Below are 17,899 nucleotides of genomic sequence, written 5' to 3'. Positions count from 1 at the left end.
CGTCCTGTCCGAGCTCTTTGAGAATTCAAGGGGAAAAAACGACTGATTTTTCAAGTAAAGAGAACTCGGAGGGCATTGATTTGCGAGAAAGACAAAAAAGGGATAGACAAACTGATAGAACGAGGAAGAGTGGATTGTCACGGACAGAGAGATTCGAATGAAACGGATGGGAAGAGAGAGGGAAGAAAAGATATAGCGACGAGGAGAGTTCGAGGTTTTAAATGGATTCCATTTGTTGAACGACCTATCACCGTCGCACAGCTTTAGTACACCGTCGTCGATACGCTCGAGAGAGAGAGTTCTTACCTCGTCGAGTTCTGCCTTCGACGCAGCGTATTTAGCTTGAGCCTCCTCACATTTCTTCTCCCATTGATCCCTCTCCTGTTCAATCCTCGTAACTTGTCTCTCGAAATGTTCAGCTTTAACATCGACCTGTCTCAATTTATCCGTAGTTTCCCTCAAACTCTTCTCCGTGTTATCCAACTCTTGTTCCAACATCTCGACTTTACGAGTCAAGGTCTCGTTGACGGATTTATGGGATTCTGAATCGACTTGGGAGGCGACCGTGTCGGAAAGTTTAGATTCTACTTTATCGAGATCGGATTCGAGGTTCGAGATTTTGTGTTGGAGAGAAACGATCTCTTGGTCTTTCGTCATTAATTCGTGTTCTTGTGATTTAACTTTCGCTTCAGCTCTACACGACGACAAGGGTGGGTCAGTCAGGTCGAGGGAGAGGAGGGGTCAACGCGTAAGAGTGGAGAGAGGAGGGAGAGGAGAGGGGAGATGCGTACTCTTCAGCTCGTGCGACTGCTGCATCTGCTTCAGCTCGGAGGGAGGCGAGACGCTAGACATTCACGACTACGCGTCAGTTTCGTTCAGAGGGGAGAGGGACGGGATGATGATGATGAGGATGAGAGATGAATCACTCACTTCCTTGATCTTGTCCTGTTTCGAGCAAGGAATGCAGTCGGTTAGCGTTCCGCTACAATGCTGGACAGACTGGCAACCCTCACCATTGTTCAGAAAGGTATAGAAAGTGTTTAGTTGTGGAGAGAGATCCGAGAGTCGTGTCGGATTCACTGTGCTTCCCCTCTCTCCTCCCTCTCCTTGCATTCACTCGCTTTCTTGCATACGACCAAGTCATGGATCAAGATCAATTCCGTTCGTTACTCGCAACCTCTACGAGCAAACCAACAAGCGCTTCGACTTCGAAATTCGGGAAACCTCCTCCGAAACCTACTGTTCAATCATCGTGAGCCCCTCTCTACTCTTCCCATACTCCAAAGCCCACTAGCTAACTCTTTGACTCCGCGGACACTCGCTCGACTCGAACGAGAATTGTGGTAAAACGACGGATTTCAAACCTCGGCCACCTTCAAAGAAATCCAACCCGCTCAAAGGAGGAAAGAAAGCGACTGGTAGTGGAGATGGGTATCGAGATCGAGCAGCTGAGAGAAGGGCAGGGAAAGAATCGGATTTCGCCGGAGCCGAGAAACTATTACAAGTAATTCCTCGCTTTTCTTTCCTACTCTTCGACGCTCTGTGTGTCTGGAAATCGATGAGTGGAGATTTGTTGAGAGTTACAGGAGTTTGAAGCGAGGAAAGCCGCTGAACGGGAACGAGAACAAGATTCAATGATCAAGGAAGAAGAAGAACGGAAATATCTCGTTCGTCCCCCCTCTCCCTCCGTCCCTTTCCCTCTCCCTCGCCTGCTTTCTACTGGTCACTGAGACGTCAGGGGAGTTTTGTAGGGAGGAGACGCAGAACACTCAATCCTCGTAAAAGGACTCGATATGGCCCTCCTCGAACGTCGTAAACTCGAATTATCCGCAACTCAAGAGAAAGAACTCGAGGACGTCGAAGACGAGCTCGATCGACAGCTGGAGAAACCTACGAAGAAAGGGAAAGGAAAGGAGAAAGAGGGGACGAAGGGGAAAACGAGGGATGAATTACTGGAGGAGTTGAAGAAGAGTCGAAGTAGTGCGAGCGGGAGTGGTGGGTTCAAACCGATCGGAGAAGGAGAGGGACTCGGGAAAGGATGGAAGAAGCTTGGAGCTCCGACGACTACAACGACAGAAGGAGGAGGAGGAGGAGGGGAAAAGAAATTGAGGAAAAAGAAGAAGAAAGTCCCGGTCGAATCCTCTGCCCCGACCGCCGCTGCTTCAAGTCAACCGCCAGTCGCTTCTACCTCCTCTGTCTCGGTCCCTGTCGCACCTTTACCGCTACCAACAGACGAAACAACCGAAGGAGGAGGATTCGGTTCAGACGATGATATTTTCGGGGATGCCGGTTCATACAAAGGCTTCGATTCAGATTCCGACTCTGATGCAGACGCCGATGCTCCCAGCTCAAAACCCGCGAAGCCATTGACGACAATGGCGACGAAGGTGAAAACGGAAGATGAACCCTCCTCGACGACAACGCTAGGAGCGAAACGGAAATATTTCGACGACGATGACGACAAAGAAGAAGGAGATTCACAACCTATCACGACGGCTCCTTCAGCTGTGACGGATCTTGCGTCGCGACAAGCTTCTCACGTCGCATCGACTTCGGCTCAAACATCACGCGATCGAGGATTAGGTAGTGACGACGATGAGGAGGATGATGAGATGGATACGTCGACGGTGAAATTGCAGCCGTTGAGTGGAGGGAGAGGACCTAGTGTGAGGGAATTGTTGGAGATGGATAAAGCGGCCGAGGAAGAGGAGAAGAGGCAATCGGTTAGTTCCACCCGCTTGCTCTTGTCGACATCTCTTTGTTGACTGACTTTGTGGTCGTTCCGGTTCTGTTGAGTAGAAGAAACTGAAGAGACAGCAGAAAGCACTCGAAGATGGTGCCGACGGGAAAGGGAAGAAGGATTTGAGTGAAGCGGATAAAGCGAATCGAGATTATCTACAGATGGAAGCGTACCTTGCGAAGAAGAAGAATGGGTCGAAGACACCTGCGGAAGAGGAGTGATTGAGACGATGAAACGTTGAGTTCTCTTGATTTGAGCATGCCTCGAATTGCTCGTTCTGCTTGCGCCCTCTATGTGCTGAGAGAAGTCTCGAGAGATGTAGCTAAGAGAACGCACAGACTAGACCTGAAGTTGCAACAGAAATATGGACAAACCTAGAGAAACGAAAATCAAAGCTCAAAACCGAAAACGTATACAGTATACCGTCACCACTCACAAACCCTCACTCCAACCTAATCTCCGTGACTTCACTGCCCGTCCCACCGTTCACTCGAGCTTGTACTCCGAAGTATTCGTGAATTCCCCAATGAACCTAAACACTTCTTCATGCCATTTCAAAGAGTTTTGCGGTTTCAACACCCCTGTAAACAAAACCCCGAAGACCACCTTGTCTCGTCAATGACCGTGACCATACTCGTAGATGTGCTCCGAAGGGAATGCTTACAATGGTTCTCGGAGGGGAAGATTAGGAGTCGAGAAGGGATCCCGAGCCTTTGCAAGCTGTGCATTTCGACAAAACTTTACGATCAGGACACATATTCGATGTCTCGCGACGTAAGAAGGCTCTCGAAACTCACGTATTGAATACCCCTAAACCTTCACTCTCTACTAATCGATAATCCCTACTTCCATCTATACGTCCAAACATCTCGTTTAGCTCTCCGTAGACAATCGCTCGCGACCAAGAGAGGGCTGTAAGGGAGAATGGAGACGTACGAATCACGAGTTGAGGAGTCTTCCAATTCTTGATGAAATTCGCCGGATTGAATTTGTCGTATCCTGAGGGGTTCTCCCAGGGAGTACCACCGAATTCGCGTGTTGGGAAATATAGTTCTTCGGTTGAGTAATAAGTTTGGGCGAGATTGAACACTGTTCACAGGAGTAGGTGGAACGGAAGAAAATTAGTTTCAATTCGACGGTCTCGAGCTTGAACGCAAGGGAAGGGAAAGGAAAGCGGTTGACCTAGCGCAGTGGAGGGGGTAGAAGGAGAGGGGATACCAACAGGAAGGGGAAGAACAGAGTGAAAAGACTTACCTCCATCGTGGCAAACAAGGCATTTGAACCCGAAAGCGTCGTTATGACCTTGTATATAATTCGTCATGAATCCACCATATGATGCCTGTTCGTACGCCCAAAACCCCTCGTCAGTCCCGCGACGCACAGACCAACTCGGCCTTCAAAGACGGAACTCGTGGAACTCACTCCAAGGTTCGCCATTCTCTCCGGATCTACCTTGTCTTTCCACGCTCTCTTGACGTACTCGATCCCAGCAACCAAATCTCTAGACGGAGCGCCTCCCCAATCCTCTTTAATCTTGACGCAAAACTCTTGTCCGAACCCTGTAGAACCCGTACGATTCATCAAGACGGTTACGTATCCGTGAGCGGTGTAAGATTGTGGGTTCCAACGAGTTGACCAGGAGGAGGTCCAGGAGGATTGAGGACCTCCGTGACAGATATTCGCGAGAGGAAGTAGACCGTCCCATTTCGAGATGGGTTTGGAGGAGGTGGTGGGAGGAAAGAGGATCCAACCATGTACTTCTTGACCTCCCGAACCGGGGAAAACGAATTCTTCACCCTTTGAGAGGGATTTCGTCGATAAGAGGTTTCGAGTTAAACTAGCGACGAGTTTGAGAGTAGGTTCTTCAGTCGGTCCTTTCGCGTTGTCGTCTTGATCGTCAGAAGATGAGGTCGAGGAGATTGAGAGGAGGTAGAGTTCATTCGGGGAAGTGAAAGAATTGATCCCGAGTAAAAGTTTCCCGTTTGTCAAAGCTTGAACACTCGAAACCGTTCCACCTTGATTCGTCAATTTCCTCCTCTTCGCTTCTCCCTTCTCCGTCAATTGTAACTCGTAAACAACTACATGACCTCTCTCCTCCGTAGTGACCAACAAACTCTTCCCATCCCTCCCCCACTCGATGGATCCAGGACTCGAATCCCATTCCTCCGTGACTCCCTTCGTTTCCCCACTCTCAAGATCATGTATCATGACTCTATTCCGATCCGCTTCGTACCCATCTTCCCTCATCTCCAACCAACTCACCTTCCCTCCATCTGGACTGAACCTCGGACAACTCGAAGCACCTTGAGTACCGATAGAAAGTAAAGTAGGTTCCCGATCTCGGGAAGAACGAGGAGAGAGCGAGAACAAGTAGAGGTTTGTTCGGGTGTGCCAGGAGGGGGAAACTTGAGGGTCTTTCGAGTGGATGAGGAGATGGGAACCGAGAGGGGAGAGGGAATAATCAGAGGTGGAACCGAATGGACCAACAGGACATTCCTGTCCACGCGTTTTCGACGTTTAACGTTTGAGCTCGGACAGAGAAAGGAAAGTGAGATGAGACTAACGAGTTTAGTCCCTTTCATAGGTCCCAACACTTTCGGACGATGTTCCTTCCTCTTCACCATCTTTCCCTCCAGTTCTCTCTCGACGTCAATTCGTTCTCTCTCGAAACTCCATCGTCCTTCCCGTTCATCAATCTTTTCAAACTCCTCCTCCCCCTCCTCCTCTTCCTCACTTTCACTTGAACTCTCCTCCTTAAAGTCCTCTGGGTTCTTAGTGAGTCTAACAACGAATACCTGAGTCTTCTCCCCAGTCGTAGGGATCCATTCGTCCCAATGTCTTACGAACGTAGAATCGTATACTTTTATATCACTTCCTCCTTGTTTCTTCAAGAACTCGGAGTACTCCGAAGGGTACGTGTAGATTGAGCTGGAAGAGTTTGGGAAAACAGAGGCGGAGAACCCGAGGAGAACGGATGGGCTTGAGGAGGAAGAAGAAGAAGAAGGGAGGACTTGACGAGTTTGGAGGTTCGAGATCCTGAGAATTACCCAGTATCAGCCGAGTCGATAGAACAGAGAGAGAGGAGCAGAGTGACCGACGTACGGTACAGGGAATTGACCTAATAGGTACTCTTCTCCATCCTCGACGTTAAAAGCCCAAACTTGAGTCGCCTCGATTCCTCCCTCATTCTCTTTCTTCCAACTCGCTTTCAGACTCTTATATTCCTCATCGTTTGACTCTTCCACTTTCACTTTCACCTCGTCCATAGAAGTACTCGGAGCAGGTTCGAGGTAAACAATAGTCTTGTCATCTAACCAAGCACATTCGAGATTATCCAATCCCCTTTTCACTACTTTCCCTCCTACCTTCGCTGCTCCCGAGGTTCCTTTCTCGAGATCGATCAAATTGAATTGACGACAAGTTTTGGAGGCTTTGAAATCAAAGGTAGAAGAGGGCCAGATTGCGAGATTCCCTAGAGGATTCACGACGGGCGCCGAAGGACGAGGGAGCGAGAGGATATCGGTTTGTGTCAGGAGAGGGCCGGGAGAGAGCACCATCGTCGTTGCTGTTGAGGAGCGAGGGGTGATAGTGGAGCGGGGAAGTACCGCGTGGAAGCTAGGAGGAGGAAGAGGGAAAGTGGGGGAAATCGAAGAGAGGGATTAGGCGTGCCGGCGAGCGTTTCGCTGAAGTCGAGAGGTTAGCTGCCGATGAGCCGGAGAGTGAAATGGCAGGAGTGAGGAGAGAGACAAAGGCGAGCCGAATCGGAAGTTGTCCTCGCAGTAATCGCTCGGGTCTCATCTCTCCTTCTACTCGATTCCTTCGTATCACCCTACTACGACTCACAGAAGCGAACACTACAACGTAACCCCTCGCCAGATCAGTCGAACTCGAGTCTCATCAAGTTCTCCAAATCTCCAGAAACCCTCCCTCCTCTCTCCAGACCAACCACGCAGAATCAAAGTAATGGTACCTGAAGCAGAGTTACCAGTACTCGAATCACTAGTCCAGTCAGTCCCATCTCCCTTCCCGTTTCTCTCATTGAATTCCGGAATGATTTCATCATCTCTCTTCCGACTGACCCCTCCTCTTCTTCCATTACCTCCCTTGCGCTCATTCAACAGTATTCGTAACCGTTTAACAGCACTCAAGAAAGATCGTACCGAATACCTCCGAGCGAAAGATGTCCTAGACATTTACGCCTCATTGATGACCCAAGTCACTCGTTTGAACGAGATTCGGACAGTTCCTCCTTCGACTTCTTCTTCTTCTTCTGGTCAAGGAGATGATGAAGGAGGCGAACAGGAAGAAAGTGTGCAACAGGAAGAGAATAGGGTAGATACGATTTTGAACGACGTGTTTCAGGCAAGTTTACCTCCCTCCTCGCATCACCTGTGATTCTGCTCTCTGTTCGGACAGCGAGAAGAGTGCACTGATGTAATTGTCGAGGTGAACCTGCAGTTGTTGAGTTTGTTCTTTTTGAGAATTGGGAAATCTCGAGAATCTCCTGCGACTTTTTGTCAGCTCGGAACTATGAAACGACTCTTAACACACTGTACGTCCTTAACTCTCCTTCTTCTCCCTTCTCCTCACTGACACTGCTCCTCATTTCTAGTAAATGAATCCGGGATCTACACGGAAGCCGATCTAAAACCTTATCAAACTCGACTCTCGGAATTGAAATCAATCATCCGAGAAGGAGACCCTTCGAACCTCGATCGAGATCAGGAAGAGAGGAGAGGGACGACCCAAGAGGTAGAGGAGGAATTGGAACGGGATAAAGCGATGACGAGGTTGATGTTTGAGAAATGGGACGCCTGTGGTTCGTTTTCTCCCCATTCTCCCTCTCGCTTCTTCCCATCTCCTCCTTCTGTCACTGATGAGTGAGTTGTAGATAAACTCGTGAAGAAATTATCGACCTCCTTGACTCAATTATCCCCCGAACTCTACCCACTCCATCAACGACTCATCACCTTACGACGTTCACTCGCTTCAATCGCAGCGAGACCGAGACCTCAAATCGCAGATTTGAATCCAATCTTGACCGAGTTGAGAGGAATCGAAGAGAAGAGGAACGCGAATGGGAAATTCGTGATTCCTTGTCCCCAGGCGGCGAAACTGAAAGAAAAAACAAAGGAGAAGGAAAAGGAAACGACGAAAGAAGAAGATCCTGATACGACACCTACATCGACACAATCCGCCTTGCCCCTTCCACTTTCCTCTTCCACTTCCTCCCAACCTCCCTCGTCACTCGGCGCCGCAGAGAAGGAAGAGGAACCCGAGGAGGAGGAGGAGGAAATCTCATATTTCGAGCCCCCGAAAGGACAAGAGTTGTTAGCCGGGTTGTTACAAGACAATTTCGATATTTGTCAAGATATCAAAGCTCGAGAAGGGGAAGAAGATGTTGCAAGAGGACCTTTACAGGCGATTTACGATCGGTTGAGCGAGATCAAGGCCCAGTTGGAGAGGTTGGTGTTGACTCATAGATGGACTCTTAGGGAAACGGTACGTCCTTTCTACCTGTTGAGAGATTCGCGGCAGGGGCTGACTGAATTATGTGGAGAGTAGGATTTGTATAATTTTCAGAATGAATTGTCGAGGGTTGATGCGCTCAGAGTAGATGGAAAGGTAACCTCTCTCTCATTCCTCACAACTCGTTAGTCTCTGCTGATCGTCTGTCTTCATCACTTAGTTCCGAGATTCTCAAGGCAACGTTCCCGAAGGTCAAATCGTCAGTCTCTTAACTCTCTCAATCGAGTCTATTCTTCCATCTCGAAGGACACGCGAGATTAAAAGTTGTCTTGAGATCGACAGGTTCTACTATACTTGTTGAGGAGATGTTATGGATTGTGTTACCGATTAATGGCATCTTCTGAACCCGTTTCAGAAGAATTAATGCCTATCGCCAACGTCAGTTTCTCTTTCCTCACATTATTCTCCTGTGATGAAATAAAGTAGAAATTAACTTTTACTGTTTCAAACAGAAACTAAACACGATCAAACGATGTCTCAGTGCGTCTTCCTCTTCTCCCTTCTCTCTGTCCCATTCCGCGCTAACCCTCCCTCCTTCTATCGTCCTCGCAGTCGAAGTCGCTAAACAAGGCGGCCCTTTCACACCTCGCGATCTCTACCCGTTCCAACTCGCGCTCTATCAAATCGATTCATTGAGGAAAGAAGGGAAATTCGAAGGAAGGGACGGCAGTATCCCCGAAGGACAGGCGATTTTGAACGCGTTGTTGAGTGAGGCGCATGAGATTATCGAGATGATGTTGCTCGAGGAGGAGGAATAGAGAGGAGAGTGAAGCGGGGGGGAGGTTGGTTGCGACCCGAGCACGGATGAGTCGGGACGGAGGAAACTTGCAGGGAGATGTCGGGATTGGGCGATGAGGAGAGTGTCGTGATTCAATGCGTTAGTGGTCGAGTCTCTTTTTGTGCTAGAATAAGTGCGCGTTCTTTTCTGTTTTTTCTGTTGAATCTCTGTTTACTCCACTTCACCTCTTAGCGATTGTTCCTTCTTAGTGTTTGGTATCATTACTCGCAAACACTCTTTCGTTTACACCTCTCGATCCATTCTGTTTCGCGAACTCATGAGTTGCGAAAACCGGCGAAACGTTCTATCGCAACGGGAACCCGTTCGAGAATCGTGTTTCCATCTCGCTCGCTTCATCTCTTCGTCTTCCAGGCCATTCAGTAGACCCTATGTTCTACACCGAACCCTCACTGGCTGAACGTCAATGGCAGCGAATTCAAAACTCTCGAAGTGCACCGCCTCTGAACAATTTTTTTTTCGTCCCGCCTCCTCTCGTCACGACGCGATGCTACTGTACGACTCTAGCTTTCCCATGTAAAAGTCTCAGAACCAACGGCCGAATTACAGTACCAACAAGCCATCTCTTTCCCCTCCTCCACTTCTCTGCTCCATCACTTCCTTATCACCTGCTTCTCCTTCTCCTTCGTCACCCACTGAAGAAGCGGGAGGATGCCGAACACACCACCACCACCGACCTCATCAGCCTCGTCCTTGACCGGTAGTTTCCTCGAAGCCCTCAGCAACTCTCCGCCTTCTCCTCGTCAAGATCCTTCCTTCTTTTCTCCGACGACGACGAATGGAACTCACGAGACGAGGAAGACGACAGAGACGGATGGAACGGGAGCGACGGGGAGTACGGAGGTGAAAGGTCAAGCTACGAGGAGTTTAATCGAGAGTGTCGCAGGGAGAGAGGAACGCTCACAACAGCAAGAGAGTGAGCACGAGGAGAAGCAGAGTAGTAAGAGTAGCGGCGGACAGGGAAATAGCTGGATCGAAGTCGAAGAGGGAGGGGAGAAGAGCGTCAAAATCGAAGAAGAAGAAGAGGACGAGGACGACTCGCTCAGATTCCCAGAAGCTTTCCGTCTACCTTCCTCGGCCCTCGTCATCAAGCAAGAGGAGGAGGAGGACGAGGAACACGACGGATTATCGCTCCTTCGACACGAAGAATCTCAATTGTTCGATTATGAAGCTCATAGGCGAGTTTCGAACAGTCAAGAAGCGGAGGGATTGGAGAGGAGCGTGACGAGGAGTCAAAGTGATTTCACGAGGTGGTTGGAGGATACTATGAGATTGGCGAGAGGAGATGGGTCTTCAGTTGTCCGTTTTCCTTTTCAAACTCTTTTCGCGAAAATGGTCGAGCTCATTTCTGTTCGATCGCCTGTATAGATCGAAACGGACGATGCTTTGAGCTCGATCTTACAGGCTACGAGACAAACAAGGTTCGGACACTGCTCGACCGAGGACGACAGGTACTCTTCGTATTCGTCCGTTCTGGGTACTCCGATTCAACTTGAAGCTTCACTACCTTTCGAGGGGGAGCTGTCTTTCGAGCTTGACGGAGACAAGTCTCAAGAGTCAATCAAGGTGGAATCAATCGAGAAGGTCCTGGAGGATGATCAGGTCAAAGAGAACAGCTCGATCAGTTCTGACGAGAACGAGGAGGAAAATCGTTCGATCGATGCAGAAGAAACGTAAGTCGGCTTGATCATCAGCTGTTCGACGCTCTCAACTGATGCTCCCACGTTATTGCTTACAGCGACCGTCGTTCCGGCAACTATGGCTGGAAGCTTCTCTCCCTTTCTCTTTTCCTCGCCCTCGCCTACTCCGTTCATCGTCAACGCACACTCGCGCAATCTCTTCGACAACCGACTCCTTCGACTCGATTCGTCCCCGTCATCGCCGACAATTCGACCACCGTCTTCAGTCCGTTCGCTACTCCTCTCCCTGTCGCCGATACTTTCACCCTTCCGCTCTACGCTATCGCCTTTACTCTGCTCACAGCCGTACCGACTTCGATCCATTTACTACGACGAGGAGGAGGAAGCTCCAACCCGTCGACTGCTCACATTCGTGCAACTTCCCCTCTACTCGAGTTGAACGGTGACGCCGTCCTCTCTGCTCGCGAACGACTCTCCATTGGCGTCTCCCACTTCATCGCTCGTCGTATCCAACTCGCGATCTCGACCTTTACCCCAATCCTCGACTTGGCTTGTTCACCCGTCGACAAATCGGTCGCTTCAGAATGGTTGGGTCGTTGCTACTACCTCCTTGCCCGTCAATCCGGTAACGATCTCGAACTACTCGAACAAGCACAGAAATCACTCGAACGATCGATTCGATTGGATTCTACTCGAGCGGAACCGAGAGGAGGATTAGGGAAAACGAAGTATCGATTGAGGGACTATCGAGGTGCGGTCAAAGCTTTCGAAACGGCGATTTCGAGGGATGAGAAGCTTTGGTGGGCGTACGAATGGTTGGCGAAATCTCTGTATCGTCTCGAATCAGGAGGAGGAGGATCGTCGTCACTCGTCGAGAAACACCTCGAACGAGCGATCTCTTTGAACCCTGAAGGCTCCTATTCCGCTCAAGCGTTCCTCGGTGAAATCCTCCACCTTCAAGGTCAAACTCAACGCGCGCTCGAATCGTTAACCCGTTCAATTTCTCTCCGAATCGATCAACCTCAAGTTCACGCTCGCTTGTCTTTCATCGCGAACGAACGACTCGACCCTTCCTCGGCCGCTCATCATTTCCGAATGGTACTCTCGACTCGTCGATACGGAGGAAGAATCGATGAAACGTGTTCGGTATCGTTGGAGGCCGTCAGAGGGATTAATCCTCATTTATCTCTATATTTCGTCGTGTCCCCTCGGGAGAAGGAGGAAAGGTTACAAGTCCTTCAATCGGCACTCTCTGAATACCCTCATGACGATCTCCTTCAACTTCTCTACGCTATCGCTCTCGTCAAATCAAAATCGGAGTCGGAGGAGGGAGGAGATAAATCGTTGCTCGAAACTCGATCGAATCAACTCGAGAAACGTTCGGAACGATTCCCGGAGGATTCATTCGTCAAAGGTCTCTATGCTCTATCTCTACTCGCTCTAGGTCATTCGGAACGAGCGGAAGAAACCTACTCGGCGTTCTGGAATCAAGTCGGAGGATCGAACGCTCTCTCTTCCCCGGCAAAGACTCGCAACTCTGAGGAGAAGACGTTGGTTGTGGAGGAGGAGGAAGAGGAGATCGCAAAGAGGGAGGAGAAGAGAAGAATCGCGTTCTTGGTTATGGCGTTTTTCGAGATTAAACACGAATCAACCTCATCGACTCCGACTCCGACCGCCAGGCCGAGGAAGACAATTCGAGCCGCGACGAGCCCGTCACCAGTCAAGGGGAAGAAGAAGACGGTAGTCAAGAAGGTGGAGAAGGAGGTACAGGCGGAAACGGTTGTTGAACCGGTGGTTAGGAGGTCGACGAGACTCAGCTCCACCGGTCCTCGAGCGGCTTAGCTTTACGAATTATCTTTGATGTCCATCACGTCCCCTTATGTTTATGTTCCATCTGTATCGTTGTGTATTTCCATCTCGTCTCAAAAGTACTAGTTCACACTCGTCTCCTGTTTTGCCTCCTCCGGCACAGCTTACCCCGCTCTTCAATAAGAGGCCTTTGCTACACGGCACGAGCCCGAGTTAGTCGAGGTCCGAAACGAAGATCGAAGGAGAGAAACGACTTACTTTACAGCTCGGATCCTCCCTCAATTCTCCTCGATAACTTCCATCATTCGTCTCAGTTTCGCCGTCGCTGTGTCCAACTTCGCTTTCAGATCCTCGTTACTCCTCTCCAACTCCGAAACCTTGGCCGCGTGCTCCTCCTTCGTGCGCTGGAAGTCCACGTCTTGAGCAACAAGTTCTCGTTGAAGCTTTTGGATCAAATCGTCCTTCTCCTTCTCTGTGTGCTTCGATCGAACCCGTTCCGACCTAGCCCCGGTAACCTCGCGCGGGGTTTGAGCCTCATCGGAAATGATTTGCGGCGGAGACGGAACCGGTTCGATCACTTTCGCATCGGCGTTGCGCGGTGGGTTCGGGGAAGACGGAGAGGGTGAGCGCTCGAGATCGGGAGATACAGACTTGAGCGTTTGAGAGGGGTGAGTAGGCGAAGGAGGTGTTCCGTTCGTTTGATCGGAAGCCGGAGCAGAGGGTTGAAAGAGGGAAGGAGATGGGAGGGGTTCGTCATTCTTCTCCGCGCGACGTGAAGCTCGGGTTTGTCGATCTTCGGTTGACCTCTTGCGAGACTGAGCGACGGCGGCGGCGGGGACAGGAGGCGCGACTTTCTTAGTACGAGGCTGCGACGAGGGGCGAGATTGTTTTCGTTTGCGTGGGTTCTTCTGTGAATCGCGCGACTGTCGCTCTTCCTGTTCCTCCTCCTCCTGTTCGTCCTGTTCTTCTTCTTCTTGCTCTTCTTCTTCTTCCTCCTCCGGTCCGTTTTCCTTCGAACCTCGTTCTGTGTCGGCAACCGAAATGGAAGAGGTCGATAAGTTTTCGATTTGTCGAGGAAGTTGACCGCGAGCACGAGAGCGTTCGCCCGATTGGACGGTACTCAAGGCACGAAGGACTTCGTCCAGTATCTTGGTACCCCATCCGTCCTTTTGTTTCTTCTTGCTCTCCTTTTTCCAAGCGGAGTTGCAGCTCGAGATAATTGCCGCGAATTCCTCCTTACTCGATCCCCTCGAAGCCTTTGCGAGAGAACTGAGAAGCGCTATGGACATCGTAGGTTGAATGCGACCCAAGTCGAGATCGTCGAGAGAGGAAATTCGGAGATTGAGGAGGATTTCGTCGCGATGGCGGAGGAGGTTTCGCGCGGCGTTCAACGAAAACACGCCAGTCCCGGAGAGTCTGCCGAGGAGCTTGAGCATATCTGCTTGGGCAGTACGCCAGCTGGATCGAGTCGAAGGAGTTGAGGTGATGTTGTTTCCCTCCCGGTAGCAATATAGGACGATATCGGCAGCCGCGAACTGCAGTCGATACTGTTGGTCTTCGAACGTACGGATGAGACGTCCGACCGATTGAACGATGGCTGTACCGTTTTGATTGCTGAAGTAGTGATCCAAGAGCTCTGACGAGCGGCCATGGAACCTAGTGAGGGAAGCGATGAGGGTGGAAGGTTCTGGTCGAGCACCGTTCGGGGGTACAGCGGCTTGAGAGCTAGAAGCCTCGGCCATGGTCGACGATCGTGTAGCAAAAGGGAGAGAGCGCAAGCGCCATGGTCGAGGGCCGGCGGGGAGAGAGGAACCCAGCTTTGAAAGGGTCGGATAGCGAAATTTTCGAATTCCGGTACTGCAGACTTCGTCTCACGTTCCACGTTCTGGAAGATTGTCTTCGACGAGTACGAAGGCGAGCGCTGGCGAGAGGGAGGAAGACCAAGAACTTCAGTCAACATTTCCCTCGCTCGCGAACCCTCCTCTCGTGACAACCTTCATCGCTAGCTTGCTCGACACAATACGGAATCAACAAGACCTGAGTGGGTATGTCTTGGACTAGGCAATCGTACGTCTTCCTACATCCTTCCATTCCCCCTTTGATCAAGCCCTCCCTTCCCTTCTCTTCTGACGTTAACGCGCGTCATCCTGACTGTACAGTCCATCCTCTACTTCGACCTCCCCCTCCTCGATCTCCGCCGCACCACTCAAAACTCCCCCCTTCACGCCTTCGAAACTCCCTGCTGATTACTCGAATTCACCTCGTTCCCCTCCTCCTTCGACGGTCACGGTTTCGGAATCCCCAACTTCTGCGTTCCTCGCTTCGGCACTAGGAGGTCTATCGCTACGTGACGGAGACTCGCCGGTCAAGAGTAGGACAGGGGGAATGAATGGAGGAGGTTTAGAGGGGTCATTGAACTTTGCGACGACGAGGGGAAACGGGGCGAGTACGGCGTTTGGATTGTCAGAAACGGGACATAGAGGAGATTCAGGACGGGGAGATCAGATGAAAGGGCTCAGACATGCGACTTCTTTCGAGTGAGTTTTCGACGGATGACACTCTTTCCTCCGTGCAGCTATCGTGCTGACGAGAAGAGGGGTGTCGTCTTCCATCTTTCCACAGTGAATTAACAATGTTGGCAATCTCGTCGAGCTTGACGGAACTCTCCATGTCGATCGAAGAAGTTTCGACGTTGATTTTCGAGATTCAAGTTCGTCATGTCTCCTCTCCCCTTCATCCTGATACTAGGCTCACGTCAAGCCACCTGACTACAGGAACTACGACATACGAGCTCGACCAGTTCAAAGCCGACGACTTCGAACGAGACGTCAAAGAACGGGAATGAGGACTCGAACAATGCGGTTAGCGAGATGGATAAAGCGTTGATGAGACTCGATGCGAGGTTGGAAGATGTCAGAAAGGTACGAGCTCCTTCTCTCGACCTTGTCGTCACGACTGACCCGTTCAGAGTCGGGAATTGCATTTTCGCAGGAACTCGTCGAAATCGAGAAACAAGTGAAACCTCTCGTTGAAGGTCCAGCGTCAAAGGATGAACCGAACGAGATCTACTTCTTGAGGGAGAAATGGAAGACGACTCTCGAAGAATGGGATTCTGTTCAAAAGGATGCCGAGGTGAGTCGGGGGAATTCGTCGAGACTCCAAATCGAAAGACTGAGTCTATCAGCCTTTCCGCAATCACAGATGCTCGGGGATGAACTGAAAGAAGACAAATACCTCCTCGTCTTCAACTCGGTCATCAAACAAGCCGAAGACATGATGAGATCTCTCGAAAAAATCCTCAACCAATCTCACCAATTCGTATGGGACGTCAATCGACGGAAAGGGAAATCAAACTCTTCGAGCAGTTCCGACTACTTCTCGCCTTCGAATCGAACGTTCCCGACGAGCACGAGCGCGAGTAGCGTTTCGTCCCTTTCTTCGTCGGTTCCTCCTCAACTTCATCCGAATGATATTCAACCTCTCCTCTCCTCGTTCGTCGCCCTACATCGAAGTCTACATGCAAAAGTCAAGTATTACTCGCCGGCGTGTGATCGGGTATTGAGGATGTTGGGGAAAGGGATCGAAGATCGAACGACGAAGAATGGAGAAGTCTTGAGACGGTACGCCGAGATGAGAACGAGGTGGAAGGAGTTACAGGAGAGGATCACTCGGATCGAGGCGGAGATGAGGGGAGTCGAGGACATCTTGAGAGAGGCAGCTGGACCCGACGAGATGAAGGACAACTCGGAGAAATCAAAGACTTCAGCCGAATTCGGCAACACTCTCACTCCACCGAGAGAGTCTCCCGCCAACGGAGGATCAGGAAAGATTTCTTCACTTCGTCGACTCGCGAACAAGATCAGTCCAAATTCAACTCCGACTCGACCTGATCGATTCTGGCGACAATCTTCTCTCGGACCTTCTTCCGCTTCTTCTTCCCCTCCTGCTTCTTCCGCCATGCTACCTTCGACGAGTGGAACTTCGACCTCGCCGTCAGTCAAGAGTACCGGATCGAAAGCGACGCCACCTCGACCTCCGAAAAGCAGCAAACGTTCCGTCAATGCGTGCTCTACCCCTCCTCCCCCTCTTCCTCAGACTCCTCAGAGTCGACCGCCCCTCAGTCACCGTCGAAGTACCTCGGCACTCGCGGCGAGTACTGGAGCCTCAGCTTCAGGGAAACCGATCCCCCGAAGAGCGATTTCGCCGATGCCTACTCCAGCAGCCTCCCTCGCGGATCGACCTAGGTGGAATCCTTCGACGAAGAAAACGACGGAGGAAGAAAGAGAGGTTCTGACTCAAATAGCTCTCGGGAAAGGAAGACCTTCACTCGCACCGGGAGGAGGAGGAGGAGGAACACCACTCGCGAATCGAAGCGGACGCAACTCGTCGATGGGATTGAGATCATCTTCTCGGATGTCGATGAACTCTTCCATGTCGAGATCTTACAACGGTGGGAATCGACCTGTTTCTCCGGCGTTCTCGGACGCTTCCTCGGCGGTGAGAGAACGTCCTTCGACTCCGAGTCGAATCCCTCGACCTTCGTCCGTCATTCGACCTCGGAGCACGACACCATACTCGAGTTACGAAGGACCTGGAAACACGAGCATAATGCAAAGAATGGCTTCTTCTCCTTCGACGACCTCAACGAATCGTTCTCGCCCACCTCCTGCTCCATCGAATCGCTACTCCCTCAGTAGATCAGCCGGTCCCTCATCGTTCACGATGCCTCGATCTTCCTCCGCTTCCCTTCTCCCGACGACTTCGACTCTCAACGGAAACCTCAGTCCTCCTCGAGCCGTTTCTCCCTCCCCTTCCGCGAATTCTTCCTTCTCGTATCGAGGTCACACTCCCGAACCAAGTCTCATGGCTCACGCGAAACGACTCGCGAACGTTCGAGCTCCTCGACCTCCTCCCGTCCCTCGTCTCCCTTCGAACTCCTCGACTCCTCGAGCAAACCCTTCTTCCTCTTCGTCACGACCTCCTTCTTCCCTCGGCTACGGCGGTCGATCCGGTGCATTCTCTCCTCTCCCGAATGGAGAATCGACCGCTCTAGCGTACTCTTCGAACCCTCACGATCCCCTCGACCTCGCCGTTGGAGAAATCGTCAATTCCCTTCCTCTCGCGCTTCACGTCGCTCGAGTCGATCCTCATTTGACTCGTGCTCAAGCTGGATCAGTTGAGTTGTTCAGTGCGAGGTATTCATTCAGTCTTTCCCCGATCGAAGATTATCAGAGGAGGGCGGCGGCAGTCATGCTTAAACTCGTTGATCGAGTGGGACCGAGAGCGAGGAAGGGAGAGAAGAAGGTACTCGCGAGGGTTGGGGCAGGTTGGCAGGATCTTGAATCCCATTGTTTGTCGTTGATCGCTCAAGCTATGTGAGCTGTC

General features: G+C 51.0%; 7 protein-coding genes across 7 annotated transcripts; 4 read left to right on the top strand and 3 right to left on the bottom strand.

Moving 5' to 3' along the window:
• Positions 1 to 217: 217 nt before the first annotated feature.
• JCM6883_001618 (tropomyosin) lies at positions 218 to 1,016 on the bottom strand (the record flags this gene model as incomplete). The annotated part of the gene is made up of 5 exons (XM_076629212.1): positions 218 to 244; positions 307 to 694; positions 792 to 844; positions 931 to 945; positions 1,014 to 1,016. 5 exons carry the CDS (start codon positions 1,014 to 1,016, stop codon positions 218 to 220), a joined length of 486 nt encoding a protein of 161 aa, XP_076490859.1.
• A 126-nt stretch (positions 1,017 to 1,142) lies between these two features.
• JCM6883_001617 (uncharacterized protein) lies at positions 1,143 to 2,961 on the top strand (the record flags this gene model as incomplete). Its single annotated transcript, XM_076629211.1, has 5 exons — positions 1,143 to 1,241; positions 1,337 to 1,504; positions 1,587 to 1,667; positions 1,752 to 2,723; positions 2,800 to 2,961. 5 exons carry the CDS (start codon positions 1,143 to 1,145, stop codon positions 2,959 to 2,961), a joined length of 1,482 nt encoding a protein of 493 aa, XP_076490858.1.
• Positions 2,962 to 3,226: 265 nt separating this feature from the next.
• On the bottom strand, positions 3,227 to 6,297 carry JCM6883_001616 (uncharacterized protein; the record flags this gene model as incomplete). Its single annotated transcript, XM_076629210.1, has 8 exons — positions 3,227 to 3,321; positions 3,405 to 3,460; positions 3,538 to 3,592; positions 3,677 to 3,829; positions 3,995 to 4,079; positions 4,163 to 5,236; positions 5,305 to 5,776; positions 5,843 to 6,297. 8 exons carry the CDS (start codon positions 6,295 to 6,297, stop codon positions 3,227 to 3,229), a joined length of 2,445 nt encoding a protein of 814 aa, XP_076490857.1.
• Positions 6,298 to 6,703: 406 nt separating this feature from the next.
• On the top strand, positions 6,704 to 9,027 carry CUB1 (Cub1p; the record flags this gene model as incomplete). The annotated part of the gene is made up of 10 exons (XM_076629209.1): positions 6,704 to 6,747; positions 6,862 to 7,102; positions 7,199 to 7,292; positions 7,353 to 7,559; positions 7,632 to 8,242; positions 8,306 to 8,365; positions 8,430 to 8,468; positions 8,552 to 8,647; positions 8,722 to 8,749; positions 8,822 to 9,027. The coding sequence occupies 10 exons, from the start codon at positions 6,704 to 6,706 to the stop codon at positions 9,025 to 9,027; spliced, it is 1,626 nt and encodes a 541-aa protein (XP_076490856.1).
• A 689-nt stretch (positions 9,028 to 9,716) lies between these two features.
• Positions 9,717 to 12,547, top strand: JCM6883_001614 (tetratricopeptide repeat protein; the record flags this gene model as incomplete). Its single annotated transcript, XM_076629208.1, has 3 exons — positions 9,717 to 10,364; positions 10,434 to 10,738; positions 10,804 to 12,547. The coding sequence occupies 3 exons, from the start codon at positions 9,717 to 9,719 to the stop codon at positions 12,545 to 12,547; spliced, it is 2,697 nt and encodes an 898-aa protein (XP_076490855.1).
• A 245-nt stretch (positions 12,548 to 12,792) lies between these two features.
• On the bottom strand, positions 12,793 to 14,256 carry JCM6883_001613 (uncharacterized protein; the record flags this gene model as incomplete). The annotated part of the gene is made up of 1 exon (XM_076629207.1): positions 12,793 to 14,256. The coding sequence occupies one exon, from the start codon at positions 14,254 to 14,256 to the stop codon at positions 12,793 to 12,795; it is 1,464 nt and encodes a 487-aa protein (XP_076490854.1).
• A 305-nt stretch (positions 14,257 to 14,561) lies between these two features.
• JCM6883_001612 (uncharacterized protein) lies at positions 14,562 to 17,893 on the top strand (the record flags this gene model as incomplete). Its single annotated transcript, XM_076629206.1, has 6 exons — positions 14,562 to 14,581; positions 14,674 to 15,051; positions 15,137 to 15,224; positions 15,289 to 15,435; positions 15,506 to 15,646; positions 15,716 to 17,893. The coding sequence occupies 6 exons, from the start codon at positions 14,562 to 14,564 to the stop codon at positions 17,891 to 17,893; spliced, it is 2,952 nt and encodes a 983-aa protein (XP_076490853.1).
• Between the last annotated feature and the right edge of the window lie 6 nt (positions 17,894 to 17,899).

The sequence above is a fragment of the Sporobolomyces salmoneus genome (assembly GCF_050403485.1).
Source record: "Sporobolomyces salmoneus JCM6883 DNA, S_salmoneus_JCM6883_v1_ctg4, whole genome shotgun sequence".
Taxonomy (NCBI): Eukaryota; Fungi; Basidiomycota; class Microbotryomycetes; order Sporidiobolales; family Sporidiobolaceae; genus Sporobolomyces; species Sporobolomyces salmoneus.
This window is presented reverse-complemented; position numbering and strand designations above follow the sequence as displayed.